Source organism: Aphelocoma coerulescens, chromosome 17, assembly GCF_041296385.1.
Source record: "Aphelocoma coerulescens isolate FSJ_1873_10779 chromosome 17, UR_Acoe_1.0, whole genome shotgun sequence".
NCBI classification, from domain to species: domain Eukaryota; kingdom Metazoa; phylum Chordata; class Aves; order Passeriformes; family Corvidae; genus Aphelocoma; species Aphelocoma coerulescens.
In genome coordinates, this window is record NC_091030.1 from 4,113,102 (window position 1) to 4,138,573 (window position 25,472).

Consider the following 25,472-nt stretch of genomic DNA (forward strand, 5'->3'; position numbering starts at 1 on the left):
TTCAGAGGCTTTTTTGTCCTTTCAGATCAATTCAGTTCATCTGAGATCATCAAACAATTAGCAAAACTTCAGTTGTGGCATTGGTAATTTAGCCACAAGTGTCTGTTCCCTGTGCAATCCTGTGGTAGGATGGAAAGTTCTGGAATATATTCCTCCCTGGCTTTGCAGTGCTATTGCTCTGTGGCCTGCTCTCCCTGCTTATGCATGCTGAGGAGATTTGCTATTATGAATCGCACCACAGAACTACCTTCAAACTCAAATTTAATAACCTAAGTATTATGAAGATCAATATTATGGCTATTCTCATTCATATGATTAACACTAATATAATTTGGGGAAATATTTATGCTGCAGTAGTGACTGGAGACCTGGATTAAAGAGGAGATCCTCGGCAACTCCACAGAAGAAAAGACACTGTTGTCTCCAGATGGGCACTGAAGTGCAATACTCCATTTCTGAGTCTCCATGGGCTTGGATATTTTATGTAAGTTACCTAATAAGATAACAAAGCAGCCTTACAATCCCTACAGCCACAATGGTGACAGTTTGAAAATCATGAGTCAAGCTCAAAAAAAGAATTAAGAGATTGGTTTTAAAATTCATGAGACTTTTAAAATCTGATAAACTTTAGAGGTTTTTTTCTTCTTTTTTTTTTTGCTTTCTGCTTTCTGAGTATGTAGGAGTCGTATTATCAAGTTTTCCTCTGCAATTATGAGGGCCGTAAACTTACTTTAAAAATTGAGTTGAGACATTTACATAATCACAGGACTCTGAAAGTGTGGGCTTTGAAGAGACATTAAATAGTCTTGAGATACAGTTCATCATGTGACTTGGCAACACTCACTGCTGAACAGTACAGCAGAGACTCCAAATATCAAATACTCCCAAGGAACAGAGAGGAGTCTTTTATGGGTGGGAGGGGGGAATCTGACACTTTCACAGTCTGCACATGAATGGGGGAGAAGGGGAGGAAAACAGGGGAAGGAAAACAAGGAGAACAAGGACTGTGGGACTATTCATTTCACTTTAATCAGAGAGGAAGCTAAAAAATTTTTGTCTTATTCCTGTATTTCCTGCTTGCTCTTAACCATGCAACACATGCTTTTCCCTGTGTACCAAGCTCTCTGATTAGCCTCACCCTGGCTGTGCACCTGCACTCCCCAGGGACAGCCCCAGACATTTGGAGGGGAGTTAAAAGTAATGTTCTTTCTGGGGTTTTCGCTCAAGAGCTGGAAGCTAACACTGAAATATTTAATGCTGAATACTCGATGGGCAGGTTTGCCTTTGCTGAAAAAAAAAAATAACCAGTATGAGAGAAAGGGGAGGGAAAGCAAAGTGAGGCTGGGCAGGGGTGCATGGGCTATGAAAACACCTTTCAGGGGTGCATGGACAATGAAAATACCTTTCAGAGATGCATGGATAATGAAAACAATTTTGCAGGGATGCACAGGCAATAAAAGACCTGCTTTCCTGACATAACACAGCTTCTTCCACCTGCAGGTCGCCATGGGGTGGAAGTGTCCCTCACTGGTCAGTGCATCCTCATCCAACCTGAATGCCCAACATGCTCAGTGATGTTCAGATCTCAAACCAGTGCTCAAGCCCAGCCCATGCTCCAGCAGAGCTGCCAGTCACCATGAAACCTCTGCTTGCAGCTTGCAAAAAGGCACTTTTATTGCAGAAACACAGGCTTCCAGCGTCAGGATGCTTCACTGAGTCAGAGTCCAGAGACTGGTCCCCCCTGGAAGTTACAGGGGTACTCTTCCAGTGGCTTTTCCATGACACTCACTCAGGGGAATGAGAGGCTGTTGCAATATCAGGCATTTTTGAGCCTCCAGACCCTGGTGAGAGCGTAGCCATCAAACAGGGTTCTCCTTCAACAAGCCTTGTGTATCCCTGGGAGATGGAGAGTATCCAGGGGTTTTTCTTTAACTGGCCTCTAAAATGCCTGGTTGCTCCCTACCCTTGCTGAAACCGATGGCAGGAGAAAGCACAGCATGGGGTTTGGGGCCAGCAAGGGTATATTAAAGGAGTCCCTTCAATTTAAGGAACTCCAGGAGGCAAAACACCTCTTGCCTCAATCCCAGAGCAGACAATTTCCATGCTGCTGCCTAAAAAGTGCTGCACATCATTGGCAGGTTCAATCAGACAGCTCTCACACCTCCAGACGTTTGTCCATGAGCAGGGGCTGTGTCAGTGTGAAACCTGGCCCTGCAAGGCTGCAGGACAGCCCTGAGCAACTTGATCTCATGGGTGGCATTCCTGCCCATGGCAAGGTGTCTGGACTAGATGATCTTTGAGGTCCCTTCCGACCCAAGCCTTTCTAGGCTTCCACGGTTCTCTTTAACTCTGTGGTAGCACAGCTTTTTTGGAATCTCTCTCCAAAAAAGCTCTTTCATTGCAAGCAGAAGCACAAGCTGGCTTGACCTGATTGAGAATTTGATGGAATGGCTTCCTCTCCCGGCTGCTCACCCCTCTGCTGGGAGCCATCTGCACATTAAAGCAGATGTTGGTTGCACTCAGGTCATGTTTCCAAGCTTTCTTTTGTAGCCATAAGGACTAGAGACTCTTCCTCCCTGCCTGCACTCATTTCTTAATTAAAGCTTAAATTCTGATGTCATCACATGACTGTAGGAGCAGATCCCCAGGCAGGCATTTAGTACTCTGTGTTGTCAGCAGGACTTTGATTTAGAAGCATCACAGATCCTTTAGAGGATCCCATCCCTTTGGAAGCCCCAGCCTGGCCCTGCTGGCAGCTGCCACTGCCAGACCTCAAGGCTCCCTCGCAGGCAGGTGCTGGAGCAGGTCAGAGGCTTTCCCACGCCACAGAGCGTGGGAATGGGGAGGATCTCTCTCTTCTTGGAATCGTGGTTCCAGAGCCAGGCAGCTGCGAGGAGTCTGGCAGGGAGGGACAAGGAGGAGGAGGAAGAGGAGGAGGAGGCGGCAGCTGCCAGCAGCCTGCACTGCAGTGCCTCAGCCCAGAGAGCTGGGTGGGTGTAAACACCATCCCTGCCCCTCTCCTCCCTCTCTCCATGTTTTTAACTTGATGGGATGTATTTGACCGGGAAAAAAACAATTCCATGGTGAAGGAAACCTCATGGCAGCTTCCTGTAAATACTTCACGGCCACCGTGCCGGTTCTGGAAGGGTGAAGAGCTGCAGGTGTGAAATGGGTCTGATCATAAGAGCTCCCAGGCTTGGCCACCAGCAAACAGAGCCCTGGTGCACACCCCTGGCAGCCAAATGCTGCCTCCATCAACCCCGTGCTTAGGAGCAGAGCAGGTCTCACCTGCCCCAGGCTCTCCTGAGGGAAGCTGGGCTGTGCCAGGACACCTGGATGCTGCATCAGCTCCTTCTCCAGGCACACGTGGGCAGCAGCACAAAGTGCTGGCTCTGCACAGGAACATTTGATATCACACTGCCTGCAGAGGAGATCCTGGCACAAAGGGCTGACCCAAACCCTGCTGCAGGCAAAGCTGATTCCAGGGTTTCTTTGTGTCCTTGGGTTCTGTACCTGCTCATAGCAGCTTAGCCCAGGAAAACTGCCTGGATGGCTCTGGCTGCCCTGGTGGGACACATCTTGTTCCATTTACAGAGCCTAGTGGGTGGCAATCAGCATAAAAAAAAGGGAAAAAAACATACTCTCTGGAACCTAAGGGAAACATTGGAGGGATTCAGAAATAAAAAAAAACCCTTATAATGCCTTCTCCCAGTGCTACTTGTACCAGAACAAAATTATTCTGTCCATCTAACATGATCACTTTTTATTTTAATATAACAGCTTCTCTGCTGAAATAAGCATCCGCCTGATTTGAAAACAGAATTAATAATCTGCTCATGAAAAAAAAAACCAGCTAAAAATACTTTTTTTTTTTTAAGAAAGAGAATGAAAGTTTCTCTTTGCCTTGTTAGCCTTTAAAATATGTTCCCAAGCCACTGGACCATAGTCTGCTGCCCTGGAGGAATCTGAGAGGAACGTGCAGAGTCATTGCTGTCACAGCATGCTGGGAGCAGCCCTGCTGGGCACAGCCTCTGCTTGACATGTGGAGGGGAATACTCCTTCACCGTGCAAGAAGTCTCCAAGGGGACAGGATGTGGACATCCTTGTCCAAGCCCAGCAGGATGCAGATCTCTTTGGAAAGGTTCAGTGACTAAAATATTTCTGTGCTGCTTCTGGGATTCACTGGAACGAGGATCAAAATATTTCTTTATGGATTGAGGAGGGGAATTTTTGTGCTGGAAGACGCAGCTCTGCAGATCTGTGCTAGCACTTGGCCAATCTAGCTAAGAGCTCCCCTGGATCAGCAGGCAGGCACTGATCTGCCTTTGCAGGCACGCAGCTCACAGCAGTGATTTTCTCCAGAGGAACTGGCGTTGTCCTAACCACAGGAGCCTTATCAGAATGTGAACTTATCAACTGCTTTGCCTCCACGCTGTCCTGTGGTGGACAGGGCACGCGCTGCTGCCTTCGGATGCGGGGCTGCCCTTCCCCAAGCCTGGACAGATTTTCTGCTCCCACATCTCAGCAGCTCCAAGCATATCAAAGGCTGGTGCCATTTATCCTTCCTCTTGCCCTCTGTTCTCAAGAATATCAAAGAGAAGGAGAGGTGTGTCCTTCTGTCAAGTCCTGCAGCTGCCAGGGATGTTCCCAAGCTATCACCATCCGAATCCAAAGGCAGCCAGAGCAGCTGCTCCTCCAGCCTGACCAGAGCCAAGCTTTGTGCCTGCTCAGACACCCCAGGATGAAGCTCTGCACAGCTCAGCCCCAGCCATTCCCTGCCAGCCCCTACTCCTGCCTTATTCTGCTCGTGCAAATCCATGAAAAGCTGCACATGTGCAGGGAGTTGCATTATGCAGGGGATGTAAACACAGCAGTCCCTGCACTGCATGAAGAATGAAGGTTGGGGCTGAAGGAGATGCTGTGTGATGGAATTGTCTGGTTTATGCCCATCACTGAATGGCTTCTGTTTGCCAAACTGCTTTTAGAGATGCTGAGACAGGAATGTAAATTGTGGCTTTCATAAAGTTGCATAAACGTGTCGTGATGTCACTTTTAGATTAGCATTTACATGGAAGACAACACTAGAAGGCTTCATTGTTTACAAGCACTATGGAAATGGATTTCAGGTTTTGGTTTACACACATTTATTTACACAGCATTTACTGATTACAAACCAATGTACATCGCTCATTTACAGGCATAATATAAACCAGGGAGATTCTGTATTTTTGCCTGTATGGATTTCCATTGCTCATTCCACACGGAGAAAAGAACCTCCTTTCATCTCAGCTCCCTCTGTCCTTCAGTTGCTGTGTTGTCTCTCCTAAAAAAAGCCTTGCCTCTGACTGGAAAACAACAAAGCTGATGTCCCCTTTAAACAGATAGCATAAACCCCTAACAAGAAAACCTTGTCAGCAGAACTCCAGCGCAACCAGAAAAGCCCAAGCAAAGATTAAAAGGCCTAACAGTGCCTATCAATTCACACCAGAGCTAAGCACCACCTGAATGCTGCTTGAGAAGAACGTTCACGGTGCTTTCTTGGATGCTTCAGGCATCCAAACAAGTGGAACAGGACTGAAAACTTGCCAGGGTGTGTGCGTGAAGAGAGCACCTGTGAGTGCAGCCATGGCATAGTTTGTCACAGTCACAGCACCCAGCTCCCAGCACCCAGCCTGGTTTTGGGAAGCACCATGAGCCTTCCCAGGCAGAGCTGCATTCCAGCTGCTCATCTTGGCTCTCACTCCTCTGCCCAGCCATGCTGGGGAAATTATTATTGGTTTTTTTCTTTCCTAAGATGCTGAACCCAGGGAAAATCAAAGCTGGACCCTAGGGAATTTCAAGATTTCAAAGTCACAAAGAGTGAACAACAAGGACAGTCATTTTGTTTTCTGTCCTTCCCTAACTCAAGGATATAAAAACTCCTTGCAAATTCAAATTGAAGAACAAATAGCTAAACACAATACACTGAAAATCAAACTGTTTCTCTTTTGGCATTTTTGAAGTGGCACTACTTGACTTCATGTCTTGAGATGAACTTTTGCACCTTAAAAATTGAAAAAAAAAAAAATTCACTGGATTAATAAAGTGAAAATAAACAGCAAGGCTTGGAACTTCCACTGAGCCTGAAATGAAATGTTTTAATTTTTTCATTTTACTGAAAAGTTGAATAAACATCCCTTTCATATCAACACATTTTTAATGTTATTTTTGTTCTGTACAACCAGTGAACCACAAAATCAATTATTTGTACTGCTCTAGTGACCAGTAGATTAAATTCAATGCAATAGAGAGACAGCAAAAAGAGTCAATGAGGAATGTAGAGATGGGAGAAGAACAGCCTGAAAAGATGATGGAAGCAGCTCTAATAGATTTTGTCTCTGCCAGAACTTAGCACAACCAAAACAACTTCACAACCACTTTAAAAGAATTTATGCACATTGCTGCTGGAAAGAGCAGCACCACCAGTCCCTTTTGTCACCCTCCTGCCTCCATCCACACATTCCTGTCCCTTTGCTATCCCCTGACCACAGAATGAATGAGACCACAAAGTAATCTAGTTAAAAATTAACTTTTTTTTTTTCTTTTCCTTTTTTCACCTGTCAAGACTGCTTTTTCTGCCAAATCAGTTCCTCAGCTCTGGAAATCACAGGTTTGCATGAAATCTGCCTAGAAGTTCCAGTCAGGAAAGGCCAGACTTCTGTAGGTTGGAGTAAACTTTAGCCTGGAGAAAAGGAGGCTCAGGGGGGACCTTCTTTCTCTCTACAACTCCCTGAAAGGAGTGACAAGTGACAAGGAACAAGTGACAAGAGGAAATGGCCTCAAGCCGTGCCAGGGGAGGCTCAGGTTGGACATCAGGAAGAATTTTTTCATAGAAAGGATGGTCAGGCCTTGGAAGGGACTGCCCAGGGAGGTGGTGGAGTCTCTACCCCTGGAGGTGTCCAAGGAAGTCCTGGATGTGGCACTCAGTGCTCTAGGCTGGGTGACAAGGTGGGGATCAGGCACAGGTTGGACTAGATCTTGGAAGTTTTTTCCAGCCAAAACAATTCTGTGAGCTGTGATTCTGATATAAAACCACCCATAGAACCCTCACAATCACTGACCAGCTTGGCCAAGCCCAGTGCCTGATATAAGAGTCACATTTTGCTTTTGCCCAGAAATAATAAAAGCTCGTTGTCCTCCCAGCCAAGGCAGGCAGCCGTACAAACCCTGGTCCTGTGTGTGCAGCTCTGGGCACTGGGCAGTGCTGGATGTGCTGGAACACATTCTCCAGCCAATAAACTGGTGAATTTTCCTTGAAGTCAACAGTTTCACATATTTAAGTCACAGAGAATCTGGCTCATTGTTTTTAATTTGTGGTGCCATAAAACTTTGAAAGTTTTGTGAGACGGTTTTGTGAGACCAATCTTTTTTCTCCTGTCTTTATTTTTTTTCCTTGAAGGGAAAATTCAAGCAGTAGAACAGCATATGCATTTCTAAGTCTGTTGTAGCCTGTGCTACATGCACAGCAAAGATTCTGGCTTCAGCATCCTTCTCTTCCTCTTCACTGCAGGAGTGACATGTTTAGGGAGCATGTAGCTGCTCAGATTTGTGGGTTTTCTAGGACTAAATAAAAATCTCTAGTGTGGCTGAATGCATTCACCAGAGCAAATCCCTTTATGAGCACACAGTTTAGTGTCCACTCTGAATTGGAGAAACAGGGAAATAACAGAAATGTTGGTTAGATTGGACCCTGGGGGTCCCTAACCCAACCTCCCACTGGAAGCAGGACCAGCTCTTGAGCACATCAGCTGAGGCTTTGTCCAGCCAAGCTTTGAAAGCCACCATGGGTGGAGACACCTCCCACCTCTCCACTGACTTGTCCTAGACCTGCACTGTTCTCCTGATGAAACAACATTTTGGGAGAAAAATAAAATCAGCGTTTTTCCCCAGGCAGCATCCCAACCAATTTCTGTCCAGCTTGTGCAGCAAGTTACCTTAACCTTTCCTGTCTCAGGAGCTCCTTTTCCTTTTTACTATCCAGGACCTTGCTGTACCAAGTGTATGTCAGTAATTGTCATACATCTGTCCTGTCACTCTGCAGAGGGAGGGATGGGGCAGAACTGACTGCTTTGGTGTCACCTCCCCCACTAAGTTTTGAATCTGCTGGTGTATTTTAAGCAGACCTGACAGAGGTCCCAGAAGGATTCTCTATTTGCAGGTTTCGTGAAATTAGGCAGCCTCTAACTGGTCCCACTGCAGAAGAAGTTGCAAGGCAAGCAGATCTCCTTTTTATACCCCAGGGTTTCCCTGCTCTCTTACACAGAGAGCCAGATTTCCCCGTCCCCACTGTCACTGTAGAAAATGGAATTAAACTCCCACGCATAGAAAATATGCATTTCTTCTTGCACATGGACATTCCACTTGCAGCCCCGTGTGATCATCCATTTTATATTGCTGTTTTCCCTTATGTCCAAACGTCTTGCAGCTTTTAATTAAGTCTGCCCAGCAATGCAGAGCAGGCAAGTGCTGTCATCTCCTCATCTCCCCTTCTCAGGGGGTGGGGAGGGAATTGAAGCACACAGAAATGAGGTCACCCACAGCCACACCAGGAGCCTGGGGCAAAAATCCAGATCCTGCCTGTGTCACCTCTCTGCCATCCCGCCTGTGGGCTCCTCTTTCCAAGGCACTGTGTCCTGTCCCTGTTTTCCATTGAACTGGCAGTGGCAGCCTCTGCTCAGCTGGATGAGCCCATCTCACCTCATCCCTCTTTGCCTCCCACCTCTGGCATTGAAGAACAAAGCCTCTTTTTTTTTTTCCTAGAAAAGGCTTTTATTTTTTGTTCTTTTTTTCTAGAAAGTATTTGTGTTTTCTAGAACTTGCTTCAACTGAGCAGCATCATCAGGGAAATTCCTGTGTCAGTGCCTCTGCCTGGCTATTTGCATGGAGTATTCCAGTGCTCAGCCCACTTTCTGCTTTACATTATAGCTAAATAATTAACTTCTGAGAGAAGAAAAAAAAGGACAACATGACAACATACTTCAAAGCAGTGGGCTGAAGCTGTTAACTGTTCAGTGGTAACAGGGATGCTTTCTGGTCTGAGCAGAACCCCAGTCCCAAAGCCAAGCCAAGCTTCATCTGTTTTCCAGCCTTCCTGCAGTACCTCGTACCCAAGGCTCTCATGACTAGGAACAAGGATGGTGACAATGAATATTCAGACATCCCACAAACCAGTCTCAGCATCTGCCATCCTATCTGGATTAGCATCAGTGTGCACAGATAATGATCAAAGCAGCATTTTCCTGCCAGAGGCCCCCCTAAACCACCCTTATTAGTATGAATTGATGCTGATTAATGTGCTTCCCTAATGCAATGGTATCCACTCCTACTGTTCACAATTTAATATAAAACATCTCCCCCCTTGCTTGTCTTCCTCCTAACACCATGTGCAAGGCGTGAGCCTTGACTGAGGGCACCAGGAGAATCACTGATCCAAGTTTTACAAGAAAGAAACCTAAAATCCACTGAAATGAAATGCGTGGAAGGAGGGAACAGGACTTTGCAGGTTGTAAGAGTGAAGCGTCTTTCCATGCTAGGATGGTAGACCTGGATCCAGGCTTCCTATGAAAGAGATCATCAGCTCTGAGATCCTACAGCAAGTCTGCTTATGCAGAATATAAAACAGCCCTGTTCACTGCAACAGGCGCTGTGCTTGCTGCTGACAGACCTTTGGACTTCAGCAGTGATGGAAGGAGGACTCCTCCATGATTTTATGTTGCTTCCTTTTTAGCATCACCTGTAAAAAGGAGAAAATGCTGCATTTTGCCTTATGCTGCTCTTAGCACCACCAGTGGCTTTGTCTTAGTGGTTTTCCAGTGTAAATGACATGGTCCTAATGTGCTGTGTCCTTGTTCCCACAGAGCAGGACACCGGGGAAATCACCACTAAACAGCCAACAGCGTTTCAATTAGGGATGGGTGAAGTTCTCTGGCCTGATTTCACATCCTCTCCAAACCCTTGGTCATTGTGGCTGGTTTGAGATCTGATGCCATTGGCTTTGGGAGAAGAGCAGGGGTCAGGCCAAACCTCACTCAACAAAAATCACAAGTGCCCCAAGGAACTGCCTGACAGAGCACCAAACTAAAAACCAGCCAACCTAAAAACGTATGGGAGGAAAGGGGCATTGAAGGAGAAGATTGCACAGAAAATTCTCGTGCTCCGTATCAGCTGCTTTTCTAAGGAAAGGAGTGATGTCCTTAATGCAGGATATGTGCCTCCCTTGGGCTAGTCTAGTGCAAAGAGCAATTGAGAGACATCTTTTGGTAGGAAAGAGGCTTCTATGCTGGAATTAAACAGTTGACAAAATCCCAACAGCTGTACAGATTCTCAAAGTCAATTTAAGGAGCCCACAAAATGAGATTTTACCCCTGTGGGGTTCAGTAAAATGGAATGTTCTGGGGAAGTGTGTGCACGGTCTAGCTCTTAACTGTGAGAATTGACTGTGGTTCCACTAATTCTCCATAGCCAGACTGAGTCTGATATCCCTTCAAAAATGCATGGAGTCAGCTTTTAAGTGACCAACTCTGCCGGCAGAGACAGATATTAAAAACAAACAGCCCTCCAGCATCCAGCCAGACTCCCACCTGATCGTTCCATCTGCTCTGCTGAAGCACATGAGGCTTTCCCCTCCTCCTCAGCTGACCACAGTAGGAGCAGGTTTGTCCCAGACTTGTATTTCCAAAGTGCTCAGCTCCCAGCAGCTCCAACCACCACACACATGGCTGGTGTTCCCCAAGCAGCCAGATCCCTCCTTCAGCTCAGTGTGTGGCGTTCTGCCATGAGATGCCCTGGGTATCCTTGCAGTCCTCTCTAAACTCTCTCCCTAACGACTTCCACTGGACTTTGTCTCATCTCCAGTTTCTTTTGAGAATGGTGACTTCTCCAGCATAGTCACCATCTGCAAGACCCCTCTCAGACACCTCCCTAACACACAGAATGCTGATGCTTGTTTTCTCCCTTGCTGGAAGGAGGGTGTTGTGTTCTCTGCCTGCTCCATGTGGCCTTTGTAAATGGTTCAGCAATACTCAGCAGAAACAGAGAAAACAGATCCCTTTCCACATAAAGTTCATCCTGAACTGAGGTAAGACTTCAAATTCACATTAGTTTCCTACAAACTGAAAGGGAATTTGTTCCTTACCCCCTGACAGATAGGACAACAAATCCCAGGCTTCACATGCAAACAAGATTCTGGTTCCTTTATGAAAGTGGAGGAGGCAAAGCCACGGCACAGGCTGCCTGCTCAGGGTGTGAATCCTCTGTCACGGGAAACCTTCCAGGTTCCCCACAAACCTCTGTCAGACACGACACAGGTATGTCTGAGTCTGCCTTGGGGAAGAGGCAAGGATTAAATGACCTCTCAAGGTCCTTCCAGACCCGTTTCTCCATGATGCTTAGAGACAGGATCCCAGGCTTGATGGATCTGTGGCCTGACCCACACTGACAGTTCATAGATGCGTCTGAACACATCCGTCGTGTGCTTCTCTCCCCCCAGCCCCTGCAGACTCCGTGGTGGCATCCCGGGCTGCACAGCTCTTTAGCAAAGGGCAGAGCCAGTGCCAGAGGCGAGGAGCAGGGCAGGGATCTGCAGGCTGGGTCACTGTGTGTGTTGGCAGGCAGGGCAGGAGGGGAGCTGGGCAGAGCACAGCCAGGGAGAAAGGCTTTTGGGAAAGGGCGTTTTCTCTGCTTCTCTGTGCACAGGCAGTGAGACCTCACCAGTGGAAGCAAGGCAGCATATTTTTTAGTTTTTGGGGCTGTCTTCCCCCTGAGCTGTTTTGGAGAGGACAAGCCAGGACAATATTTTTAACCTGCCCTTGCTGCTGCAAGGGGAGGGGGTGCTGCACTCCCTGGAGGCTGCACGACAAGAACAACTCATTTTTCTTCCCCACACAGAGCTGATGCCTCACACATCTCTGTTACTCTGCTTCTGGCTCCGTGCTCATGGGACAACACCCCCTGCACACATCCAGTGATTCTCTGTGATTCCCTGCTCCCCCATCCCCATGTCCATGTCTCCACGCTCACAGTGCCATGGGCTGTTCACCAGCACTTCCCTGCCCACCACTTTGCATAGCTGCATTTGCAAGTGTCTTTCTGAAGCACAACAGGACCATATAATTATGTAAATGCACACATGCCTGGGAGGGTTTTCCAGTCTCTTTGGGTTTTAGCACAAATCTCCTGACACTTGCTGGCTTATTCCCCTTCACTCCAAAGTGCTTGCTGATTTAATAGAATGTTCATGTAAGCACCCCAGCTTTTCAGATTAAAATGAAGAGGAAAAAGTGTGGTTCTAGATAGCAAAGCTGGCAAGAAGAGTTTGAAACAAGCAACAACTAAGGCTTAGAAACCTAGAAGGCAAAATAAAATCCAAATTCTGCCTATCCTCTGTAGGATTTTTTTAATTCTCTGTAGTTTTTTAAACCAAGATCACAGTTCTGCAGGCAAGTCCAACTTATACATGGAGATAAATCCTCAGAGAGTCTGTGGTAGGCAGCACACAGCCAAGGCTCCTACACAGCAGTGTGAGAACTGTCACACTGACGTGCGTGGTGACATCTTTATGTGAACCTGAAGCTATTGGCAGTTCACATGTATGAGTTTGGTACAGAGGCTTGGGCTGTCCAGAGCTCCATTGATTTGAAAAAGCTGCTTGGGAACCTGCCTGTGAACTGTCTGTCACCACGAATGAAGAACACCCACCCCCTCAGTTCCTTTTCATCTCACTCTGTGCTTTGCACATTGCCATGACACTGCAGTGCCTTCATCTCACTAGCAGAGCACTCCACCCGAGCCTCCGAAGCAATGTGCATTGGCAGCTGAGGGCCATGGGGAACCAAAGGAGCATTTCCAGGTGGAACAGGGACAATGGTGCATCTCCCATTGACTCCCAGCCTGGAGCCCATGGGAACTGGCAGAGTTCCCACCACCTAAAAACTCATCCAAGCCCCAGGAACCCGGCATACCTGTATATTTTATATCTGGTTGTAAATCCTTGACGATGTCTTTCCACAAAGGATAAGTAGCTCCGTGAGTGGTGGAAAGGCCCCCTGTCTGAAATAAGCCAATCAAACTCCTTGGAGACATGTTGGTTGGTAGCAGCTGGGTCCTGGTGGGAGGGCTGTACGAGTATATGGTCCCATATAAACAGGAGGTAGAGGAACTCAACAAGCCTCCAGTTCATGCTTTTCTGTCTGCCTTTTTCCTCTCATTCTTGCTCCATTCTGTGGAGTCCTGTTGAAAGAGAGAGGGGATAGGAGGAAGGAGAGAGAGAAAAAGAAACGAAGGGGAAGAGAGGGAGGAGGGAGAGAGAAAGAGAGATTAAAAACGGGAATTGCTCTGATCCTTTGACAACCATCTCTCAGGGTGAAAACAGATGTGAAAAATCAAGTTTTAAAAGACTTTGGTTTGCTTGTGTTACAGCTTAGAGTATTTGGCAGTGTTTTATTCATGTATTTAAGTGGTGCCTTTAACCTCCTGAGCATATATCACCTTTGAAATAACCAGGTCCTGACCTGAGACATCCTCACCCCAACTTCTCCATCATTTCCCTCATGAAGTTCTCCACAGTGCTGCAAAGGCAAGTGAAGGCTGGGTACAGGAGGTGGCTGCACCCTAGGCTACAATTACCCCTTTATTGTCCCTTTAATGCTGTGCCAGAGAAACGTGTCTTCTGCTTTCATGTCTCTCTGATGATCTGTAATCTACTCTGTGCAACCTGAGCAATCTATAAAGACCCAGCTTTTACTTTCAAGTGCTGCCAAAAAAAGAAATAAAACAAAATAATTACCCAGGCTTCAGCGACAAGCACACGCAGACACGCAGGCACACACACACAGACACACACAACTATGAAATCCTGCCAGACTCTGACAGATAAAAATGTCCTCAGCCTGCTTTCCTGCTGGGGTGTTGGGGAGGTGTGTGTGGTGCAGGGGATGGGGTCTGTTGCTATTTCATATGGTGGGACCTCGAGGCTCTTCCCAAGATCAAGGCTCTGCAGGATGACACAGTGAATGCTGAACAAGCATATTCAGCAAGGGAGATTTACTAGGGAGCTTCAGGGGATCCTTCCCAGCACCTGGAGCAGGACACACTCTCACTGCCATGGTGGAAGAGTGGCTGCCCTGCTGCACCCCGGGCAAAGCGAGGCTAGAGACAGCCCTGCGCCACGCCAGCTCCTCTCCCAGGCATGTGACAAGACATATGGTGAGTGGGAAGGGAACCAGGGGGTAAGGTGCCTCGCCAAAGGTTACACAGCAAGCCATGGATACAGCTGGAAGAGAGCCCTGGTCTCCTGACTCCCATTTCCAGCACCTCAGCCATTAGCTCATCCGCCTCCGCAGTCGGGCTGCTGGCACCGTGCCCCTGTCCAGGCAAAGCCACGCGCTCTTGTGGTGGCAGGTGAGGGGCTTGCTTAGCTGTCACCCCGCACCCAGCACAGTCCCCTCCTGCTTCCAAAGCACTGTGTGGCTGCAGCAGCTCAGCCTGTCGGGTTGTGCTCCTCGCCCGTGGGAGCTGCTTGGAAAAAGTCCTCTCCACACTTACAAGTGGTTCCTCCTCCTGCCTTCTGGGTTTTGTGGAGGATATGCCAACACTGTGGGCATAGCTGGGCCAGCAGTGATCTTAAGGCTGCTCCCCCAACTCTGGGAGCACAAGTTGTCCTCAGGACTGGTGATACCCACCTGTTTCTGTAAAATACAGTGCAGAGAGCCTGCAGATATTTTTTAAAGCAGGAGAAATTAGGCTACTCAAAGCTTTGCCACAGTGAGATTTCACGCCAGGCTTTTTTGCACATCTCCAGAAAACCTTCTGGTTTTGAGTCTGAGTCCTCTGTAAGCACTTGAAAAGTTTGTAATTCCCAGAAAGAAAAAGTTTTGCTGAAAGTGTAGGAGAGGTGTGCTAGAGGTGCCACCCGCATTCCCAGCACTGTGTGTGAACCTTGGCTGGTGTGAGCAGCAGAGCACAGACCAGAGGCCACCAGCGTTGGTGGTCAGCATGGCTACCTCCTCTGCTCCAGGAGCTTTCCCTGGAGCACGGCAGAGCTGCATCCCATGGCAATGAGTGTGTGAGGCTGCTGTGCAGGTGGATTGGAGCCCTGGGTGTGCCGGGGAGCTCAGGAGCCCTCTGTGTGTGCCAGAGCGTGTGGGAGCCTGCACGTGTGCACAGCATGTGTTCGAGGAGCTGCAGTAAGCTCAGCAGCACTTGCCAGAACCGAGTTGTGTACGTCTGGTTAAAGACGGCACTCAGCTGTTGCATTACAGGAAGAAGTGGAAAAAAACAATCAAGTATGGGAAAGTCAGCCAATGTTTGATTTTTCTGTTGGTCCCATGTAAACTTCTTTCTAATTGCAGATGGAATATTACTGTTATTAAACCTGGTGGTACCTGCAGCTCCCGGCTGAGGAGGTTGTTCCCGTTCTGGAGACATGTTTTTAACACCAGCCTTCACCACTGACTCCTATTTCAGCCCTAAACAGGGCAGTTCTCAGTGCTTAATCCCTCACATCACACAAGGACTGGTTCTACCTTACATTACAAAACAGGGTAGTTTCTAGCCTCGAACTGAGGGCAACAGAGCACATTCCAAATGGGCCACAGAACATCCCTGCTTCCACTCACTCATGAGCCCAAGGGGAAATGCTCCCAGCTACATCCCACCTCAGGACCTCCAAATTCCAGTTCAGAAGTGTATTTCTACTGCTTCTCCACGCAGGTTCCTTCCCTGCCTGGCTGCTCTTGTCCCACCAGGGTGAGCAGCTGCAAACTCAGCATATTTGCCATGAGCTGGGTGTGCAGGTAACAATCAGCTGCTCTGTACATGTTGTCCCAGCCTCCTTGGTTGTCTGTTCATTAAACTCATCCATAGCTACTCCCCTCATCTGCCAGCCTGGATCAGTTTTCCCTTAAATATTTCACTGTCTATTGGATTTCTATTGCAGAGAGAAGGGAGCTCTTATGTACCCAAGTTGGGGACAGCCCCCCCTCCAGTTCCCAGCACGATGCAAGTGAGAACTGAAATATGAGAAGAGCCAAACAAAATAGGCCTCAGAGAAAGCCCAGTGTGTCCTCCTGCATGTGAATATCATACATTGGGGAAATATCAGCTTGTGAAAGAGAGGAGATAGTTCCTAATTCCCCACACACAAGTCTCCATCCTCTCTTCCTTTCCTTTGGGGCATAGTTGGAGTCAGGATGATTTGGGCTGTGATGTTCTTATCCAAGAGGTAAGATATGGGGAGAACATGCCTTGAGACCACTGAAGAAATGATCACATCTCCAGCATGGAAGCTGCCTGAATCAGTTCTGAGAGCAGGGAATGGTGCCTGAGGCAATGGAGGATGGTGGAGCACAACTGGGTCCAGACTACTATCACACCATCAACTTTAATTTTTTAGTAGTGTCTTTTTCCCCCCCTGTAGCTGCTGTAGAGATGTTGTTTCACATTAAAGATTAATCCACTCCACAGGGCTGGTCCCCATGGAAGCTATAAAGCTTACTAAAGTGGGATTATCTTGTGTCTAAGACAATATTGTGAGGTGCATTCAATCTACCTCCTAACAAGCTTGAATCTGAAATTAATTTTTTAGGTGTCTTTATGGGGCTCCAGTGATGTGAAATATGTTTCATGGATTTGGCAAAAGGAACCAGGGAAGAAGCAGGGAGGGGAAGTCTCCAAGTATAGAGCTCTTAGGTGGGAGACCCAAGGCTAACTAAAAGCTAAATCTGGCACAGAAGCAATCTGTGGACTAAAGGGTAGACTTGGGGGAGTCAGACACTGAGTTTTGATCCAAGAATCCAGTGTTTGGCTCAACTCTGCCCCAAACACCCCCTACGACCTTTGGCAGTGCCCTTACGTGTGGGGTCTTGGCCTGACTTTCCAATTATCAACATGGAGCCACAATAGTATTTGTGTGACTATTTATATCATGAACTTGTTGGAGAGGCCAGAATCGGGCTGTAGCACCTCCTGAAACACAAACCTGCTGCCCAGGTGACTCCAGTGGTGTTTCTGTCCTACAAGCAGTGAATGATAACCATCTCAGCAAGCTTTGCAAGGCAGCTGTTAACAATATCCAGCTATAAAGCCCATTTCCACTGAGAAGCACGACAGAGCAGTGAGTGAGCTGGGTCCTTCTGGCTCGTGTCAACAAACACAATCATGCAATCATCACATCTGTTAATAAACATGATCCGTGGGTGAGCCAGGACATGGCTCCAGTTCACAGCAAACAAGCAGTGGGAGAAGAAAATGTTGGATGTGCTGACTCTGAGTCATAGTACAGTCATTTTCCAGCACCGTCCAGCATGGAGACACATCCCCCAGTGCACATGGAGATCCTTCTTAAAACCCCTTGGAGTTTGTTAGGTGGCTTAAGATGCCCTTTTTCTAATACAAATTCAGCCTGGAACATTAAATGTTCCTTATCTTATGAGTCTTCAGGATTCTTGGAGGAAAAATAGGCAAGTATTTTCTGTAAAGTGCAAGTTGCATTTGAATGTACACTTAATTTCTTTGTGATTGATATCTGTGTTTTAATTATATTCTATTTTTGGCAATACCTTTGCTGTCACAAGGCACTGCCTTTTATCCAAGGAGTTCAAATTGAATTAGAGACATTAATTAAAGCTCTCAGCACTCTAGTAAGGCAGGCAAGTGCAGTTACTCCCATTGTTTCTTGAAATAAGAAGAAAAGAATAGAGCTGGATGTCTACTTAGCCACTTAAAAGGTAATTTTTATACAGTGGGAGAGCTCAGAGTGATAGATTTTGCACAAAATTATATTGCAAGGTCTGTTTCATCCAAGGGAGGCTGTGCAGCCCCAGATCCCTGCTATAAACAGGCAGACAGGATGCAGGTGCTCTGACTCTCCATCGTTTGCTGTGAACATTCCTCTGCCTCCTGGGATTTTCTACCTTTCCTCTAACCCCTGTACCTTTCATTTATCCCTTCCATTAGATCCAAATTGATCTCAAACACATCCCTTCTGTTTTCCCATGCTCATTGTTGTGAACTATTTCCATCAGAAATGCAGACTCAGGAAAAAGAAATTACTGAACACATTATTTGCAGTAAAGGAATAAGTCCCCTATCTCTTTAAGCTTCATGCACCAATAATTCTTCCTTGTGTCCTACATTTGGTCTTTGGCAGGTTGAGAGAGGTTTCTGCCTGCTGCCATTTACCAGAGGGAAGAGGCTAACAATTGCTATTTGTATCTGAAACACTTCTGCTCTTCAGCAACTTCACACACTGCTTTAGGATGCTGATAAATTAGTAAGAGGCTGAAGTGTCAGGGGAGAGATGAAAGAGCTTATGTTAGTTTAGAGCTCGGCCCTGTAAAGTGACGAACATCTGACCTCCTTTCAGTGAGCAGCTTAAGTGTACCCTTAATTTTAAGTATGGGATGTGCTACTCTAGATTTTATTCAGCTATCCCTGCTTCGAGTTTGTGCACTCAGATTCCTGGACAGGTAATTACTGCCCCACACCTTTACGATTTAATTTAACTTGTGGAGCAGTAACATTTCTGTCCTGCCCCTAACTGAGAGATGGCCCCTGAAAGTATTGGAAAGACAACAGCCAGGAGCAGCCCTGCTTGTCCTTTGGAAACCCTGCCCAGCAACCCAACCAAGCTGGGGACACCTTTCCTCTGTCAGGGCCAGAGGAATACAGGGAACGTGGATGGAAAGGGAAGCCAATCTGCCAGAGTTTAAGTCATAGGAACTGCTGTGGATAAACCTGAGCTCTGGGAAAACAGAATTTGGGCACTTCTGACCTAGATGTCTTTACAGCTCAGACTGGAGACACTGATATCTGACTGAGTCAGGGCTGGAGCTGCAACTCAGCAGTGGCTCTGACTCTCTGGGTGACTGTGGCATACAACATCGTAAAATCCCAAATGGTTGTAAAGCTATTTCTTTATGGAAGTGGGATTTCACTATTTCAGGCAGTGATTGGCTAATCCCTCCCCAAATCTCTGTAATTCTGTTCTGATTAGTGTCTAAATTTGCATTACTCTTTAACCACTACAGTTTTAAATATGCATGAGTGGTTAGACCTGCGGGATATTCATCAGCCGAAATATTTTTGGGTGAGGAAAGGCAAGGAGATGAGAAATACTTCTTCAATAACACCAACAGAGTCCACAAATTCACTTCACTTTTGCCAAATTGCTCATGCAGAAAAAAATAATGATTGGGAGATGTCAGTGTTTGGGTTGTGAGAGCTCAAAGGGGAAATGTTTCCAAATCTCTATTTGAAACTACTGGAGCTTTTTCTCCTTTTGATTTGTCTTTCCACCCCCTTAAGATGGAACAGTGATAAAAATATCACTTTTGACCCCAGATGTCTTGTAGGAGAAAAGATTTTTTTCTTCTTTTCAGTTTGTCAACACTTTGCTTACAACTTGTCAGAATATTCAGTGAAACAAAACCACTCCACAAAGCCTTTTTTATTAATGGAGTTCAACCAGCAGCCTAAAGGGAGCAGTTTTTGTGCAGAAACTCCCAATTACTCCCTGCCTTTAAGGAGGAGAGAATTAAAAAAGCTCTATACCCGCTCTCAGCTCGTTTGTGCCCGCACTTCAGCTAATTATAAAATCCTGGTGTGATGATGAGGAGGAGGAGAGGCAGCTTCAAACCAAACAAGAGTAGCAGGTACCTGCACCAAGTCACAAAATCAGGTGGCGCTGGACAGAGGGAGTCAAACCCCAAAAGTCCTGATCATAAATCTACTGGTCAAGGTGCCAAAGTCACTGCTCTGAATTCCAGGCTCCACAGACACCTGGGTCAGGGCTCTGCTTGGAAACCTTCTCACAGCTCTCCATACGTTGGGAAATTAGTTAAAAGGAACTTCTGCTCGTGGACACAGGTTTATGGTGAAGTGTCACAGGGTCATGAAGATGGTGAAGGGTCTAGAGGAGAAGCCATAAGAGGAGCTGCTGAGGTTTGTCCAGCCTGGAGAAGACAGGACTCAGGAGAACTTGTGGTATTCAGGTTCCTCACAAGGGGAGGTGGAAGGGGAGGCACAGATCTCTTCTCTCTGGTGACCAGTGATGGGATCTGAGGGAACAGCTGGAGTTGTGCCAGGGGGGTTTAGGTTGGATATCAGGGAAAAGTTCTTCCCCCAGAGGATGCTGGGCACTGAACAGGCTCCCCAGGGAATGGGCACAGCTCCAAGACTGACAGAGCTCCAGAAATGTTTGGACAACGCTCTCAGGGATGCATGGGCTGGGATTGCTGGGGTGTCCTGGGCAGGGCTAGGAGCTGGACTCTGGTCCTTGTGAGTCCCTTCCCACTCAAGACATTCCACGATTTTGTGATTCTGAAGCCAGTCCTGCTGAATCCGAGACTGGAACGGTGGGTGCTGCACAGACAGCAACCAGCAAGGCGGCCCATGCCCCAAAAAGCGCACAATCTATTTAGGAGAGCAAGGACAGCAGATGGCCGGGGACAGATGGGGGAACGCAAGGGAACAGTGAGCTAATCCCGCTCAGCGGGCCGTGGAGCAGCGGTGTCAGCACACCAGCAGCCCAACTGTTGGCAAGAGTTTGATAGCTATTGTCACAAATGAGAGTTAAAAATAGCGAGACTGGATAATGAGCTCGCTTTTGTAGATGTTTGTGAGGAACTCCTCTCATTTATGAAATGGCAGAGATAGAATGAATATAGATGATAATAATAATAATGATGATAAATTGCACTTTTCTGAGCTGCTTATTAAAAAAAAAAAAAAAAATACGGTGGGTGTTGAGCAGTGATTTCTATTAAGCACTGCCCTGAACTTGAAATTATTCCTGCTATTGTTAAAGTACTGTCCTAGCTAGTCCACTTCCCCATAATTTCTTTCAAAGTTACACAAAAACGCAGCTCTATCTTCTGTCTTCCTTACTACTTATACACCTCATATCTAAGTCCAGTAATCTTACAAGCATTAGTAGATTTTTATCCTTGCAGTAGCTTTAGATGGGGAAACGCTGCTTTTTTTCATTCTGCAGGATGGGAATTGAGACACAGGGTACATTAATGGCTTGTTCCAGATCATTTTAAAACTGCTTCAGGAATTCAACCCAAATTTCTTACGTCTCAGCTCAGTGCTACGTCTCCTTGCAGTACCCTTCCTACGCACCTTCATGCTACTATTCCAGAATTAGCTGGGACTTGCCACAGAGCTGCTTAGAATTATTTTGGATTGCTCATTTCATGTCAGGAAAATGCCAATTCATCAGAGGCAAAATACTTTGTAGAAATTTGTTGATTTAAGGGGGAAACAAAAGGCATTTTGATAAAGTCAGCTTTTCTTTGGAACAGAATGTGTTGAGTGTTCTGTTTGGAAGGGATTGGTTCAAGATTGTGTTTTGTTTTTCATTACATGTTGAGTAACATATATTCAAAATCAAAATGAAGTGTTTTCTTAAGCTGTGTGTTTTGACTGAGCTGAAATAGATTTTGTAATTTATGCACAAGAGGAAATATCCAAATTCATTTAATACTGTTCTTACAGTTTGGAAAAAGAAACACCTGCAAACCAGACACAATAAACTGAACAAAAATCATGGAATTCCCTGCAATTCTTAATAGAAATTTAGGAAAGAGTAATCTGAATGCTCAGTTTAATGAGGCCTGTGACAGAGTCCAGAAATCCCGGGCTTTGCTTTCACTACTGTTCTGTCCTGGTGCCAGTCTTGCCTTTCTAACATGTTCCACTGCAACAATTGAGACCTGTGAGCTAAGAGGCTGAAGGAAAAAACTGATGCCAGAACTCCTCTGGAGAGCAATAATGTAATATTCAATCCAAGAAAGTCAACTCTTATCCCACACCTGACAGTCTGTGCAGTATTTCTGTTCTGAAGTTCATTCCTGGGAAGAGACTTTACCACTGAAGCCACATGGAGTGATCCCACTCCATAGGGCTTGGGAAATGCAAACTACCACTGCTTCTTTCAGTAAAAGAAATTGAGGTTGCCTAAGGATCCTCGCAAATGGTTTATCTTCCCATTTGTCTTGTCCCTCAAAAAGCAGCTTAGCCTTTGACTGGGTTATTGTGTTCCTCCACTCTTACTGGAGGAGCAGAAGGGGTTAAAATCCACAGGCCATCCTCCTGGTACAGCTCCTGCTGCTTGGATAATGCCAGCCCTGCCTGCCAGGATGAAAAGCACCATCGGAGCTTCCTCAGGGCACCATATTTAGCCACCACTCAGCTGGATGGAGACAAGAGAAGCAGGGGCAGCTGAAGAGGGGAGAGAAAAGGGACTCTGAGCTGGCAGCTGCAAATTCTGGCCTTGGGCAGCTCCACCTTCCTTATCCCACTGAGTGGATCAGGAATTTGTTGTGGCCATAAAACTCTCTGTGCATTTAGTCCCCCTGGCTCCTGCAGCCGCTGTCTCACACCCTTGTGCATACTCCTGCCAGGACACTCTGGAAGCAGGGGGGGATCTGCCGAGAATGGCATGGCTCAGGCTTCTGTGGAGAAACAGAGCTGCAGGTAGGGCCAGGGGGAGCACAGGAAGTCCCTGATGTCAGCTTGGTATCCCTGAAACTCCCTGGGGGATCACTTAAAGGTGAGTTACACAAATCACTGCTTTAGGTATGCAGGACACTGCTCTGAGGCTGAAAACACCCAGGATCTGTCCCTTCTGCAGCCCTGCTACCCCACAGAGGAGAAGTTAGATGCACTGCACTTCAATTCAGGTTAGGAACGTGAGCTAGAATGAGTATTGGCCCCAAATAACAGCATTTCATGGGCAGCTTCTGCAGCAGAAGTCAGAAATCTGAAGCGCAGGCTCTGCCACTGCAGGTTCTCCTGGAAGGTCTATTGAAGTCAATGAGCTTTGGGTTGGATCTCACTGCAAAAAGATAATCAAATATCATTTTAACTCTTAATTTGGAACAACATATTAAATTAGAAACTCACATTAACCTGTAACTGCATTTATATAATGAGAAGATTTAAAATCTGTGTACCATGAAGGTGGGAGAACACCTACCCAAAGCTGTTCTCAGCCCTGAATCCCAGAGCCAATCCACCTGGAGCACTGCATTTCTACCTATTCCCCAAGCTCTAAGCCTGGGATTTCCACTGGGCCAGAAGGATGTGTGGAAAATAAAGCCATCTCATCCTTACCAGTATTAATCTGTCAAGCACAGAAGGCTGGTACCAGCTAAACTCCAGCCAAAGCCAAGAACTGGAAAATCCCAGAGGATACTGAGGATCTGCACTGGCATCACAAACACCCTCTCCCATCAGTGCACCAGTTCTGCAACACAGATATGCTAAAAAAAAATAGAAACTGAAGGAATTAAGTCCTTTCTGGGATTAAAGTTCAACACCACTCAGCTCTGAGCATCTCAAACATTGCAGCCCTTTGATACCCACGTTTGAGGCCACCTCTAGCTGTGAGCTTTATTTATTTCCTTCTCTGAGACTGCTCTGCTCTGTGCTTAATCCATCTCCTGACCACCTGGAGTGTTTGAGAGTCTTGGCTGTGATGCTTGTCTGTTTAGATAGACTGTAAGTAGAGCTGGTCAAAAAATTTTGACAGAAGAGTTTTTTGCAGGAAAACACAGTTCCCTCAAAATCGAAACGTTGCATGGGAACATGTCAATTTTGACAAACTTTTTCATGTTTAAAGTGTCAAAACAAATAATTTGGATTTTCTCTCTTCATTTCAGTCATGTTGAAATGTTTAATTTTGAGGAAACAAACACACTATTTTTGTGTTGTTTCAATTAATTTGTTTTGACATTTTCAGATATTATGTATTGTATTGATACATGTTTAGAATGTATTGTATTAAATGTTTAGAATGCATTATATATTGCATAAAACATTTGGTGCTGTTTATTTTATGTATTATCATACAGTGCTAAATATTTCCCACAGTATCTTAGTGCTTCAGCACCACAGGAACAGAAGATATCTATGATCTCAAATTATTATTGCTTTTAAATTTTTAGGTCATAAGAGCCGTGTGGGATCATGGTTTTCTTTCACATTGAAGTTTAAAAAAAAACCAACCAAGTATCAAAAGGCAGGAATTTCCCAAGGAAATTGCTCATTTTCCAAGCAGCTCTGTCAATGACAGCATAGTACAGCTCCTCTCCCCTCTGGACACCAGAAAACCAACTTCTCTACTTGTTAAAGAAAAAAAAAAAAAAAAAAGAAGAAGAAGAAAATGCAGGTTTTCCCAGAGCAGAATTTGTATGCAATGTTTTCATAAGCATCAGGGATTTAAAAATCTGAATATCACTGACCACCTGGGGCCTTTGTCTTTCAAACCACTTATGTACTTTTAAGAGATATATTCCACCTCCTTCCTGGAAGTCTACCTGATTTTTTTTTTTTTTTGCTCGTTTGAAACCACATGTCTGCTCCTCCCTGTGTAGCAGAGGGGAATCGCTCCCTGTGAATTTCTGCTGCCACCTCTGTGTAGGTGGTGGGAAAAGTGGGTTGAAAAGAAGGGCAAAGCAAGTGGCAAAAGGGAAGGCAAGAACAGCAGCACGGAGCTGAGCCTGCAACGAGGAAACTCCATCGATTCCTCTTTTAAGGGAGGAAAATGTCCCCAAGGTCCCCTGTGCAGCCACGGGTTCGGTAAGAGACGGAGGCAGTGCTGGATGGTTGGAGGACACAGAGCCCATTCTAAATGTGGAGAGAGGCAGGACCCAGCGAGGCTGTGTGGGATGGTGATGGAGAGATAGCAGAGCATGGCCATGCACGACCATTCTCCTTCCCTCTCCTCCCTTTCAACAGGATTAAAGGAAGTCCCAACACATGCTAAGGGCTGCTCATTCCCATGGAAGGCTCAGCACCCTCAGAGAGAGGGATCAGTCCTCACCACCTCTCCCAGGGAGAGCTGTGTTTGTGAAGTGGGAATAAAAAGAAGCATCCCAAACTTCTGGAGATTTATTTACAGTGGAAGAGGGGCTTTACTGTCTGCTTTTCCTCTTAACAGGACATGCCTGGAGCGCTAGGCTCCATGGTTGGAAATCTGAATTCCCCCATGCAGCTGCCAGGAGTGCACCTCTGAATGCAGATCTGCCTGGATGTGTCCCCGTGCTCCAGCTGGCCTGTCACTATGGATTACAGCTCTTGGCTAATAGTGAGCACTGCTGGAGTCTGAGATTTCCATTAAAAGCTGATGTTCCCACCTCCCTGCCCCACAAATGGCTCCATCCCATCCCAGCTGACGTTTCTGTGCATATGGCCTCATCTCTGGGGTGGGGAAGGAGCAAAGTGCCTCAATTTGTCTGTGTTAGGCAACAATGGAACAAGTTGAAGGCAGGAAAGGAGGTTTGAGGATGATCAATTTTGAAAACTGGATAATTTACTTGAAAGTTGACCTTACCCCTTGTCACCAGCACATCTGTAATATTGGAGCCCCATCTCTCTGACAGCAAGAGTACAACTGAGCAAGGAATTACCCCCTGGAAGAGTCCTTGAGG

General features: G+C 46.4%; 1 protein-coding gene across 3 annotated transcripts in view; it reads right to left on the reverse strand.

Moving 5' to 3' along the window:
- Positions 1-25,472, reverse strand: part of BRINP1 (BMP/retinoic acid inducible neural specific 1) — an 87,725-nt gene that overhangs the window by 46,736 nt on the left and 15,517 nt on the right. For all 3 annotated transcript variants that reach the window (XM_069031988.1, XM_069031989.1, XM_069031990.1), the window contains exon 2: positions 12,999-13,266. In XM_069031988.1, coding sequence (XP_068888089.1) covers positions 12,999-13,216 — 218 coding nt within the window. In that variant the 5' untranslated portion in view covers positions 13,217-13,266. The remainder of the gene's footprint in view (positions 1-12,998; positions 13,267-25,472) is intronic.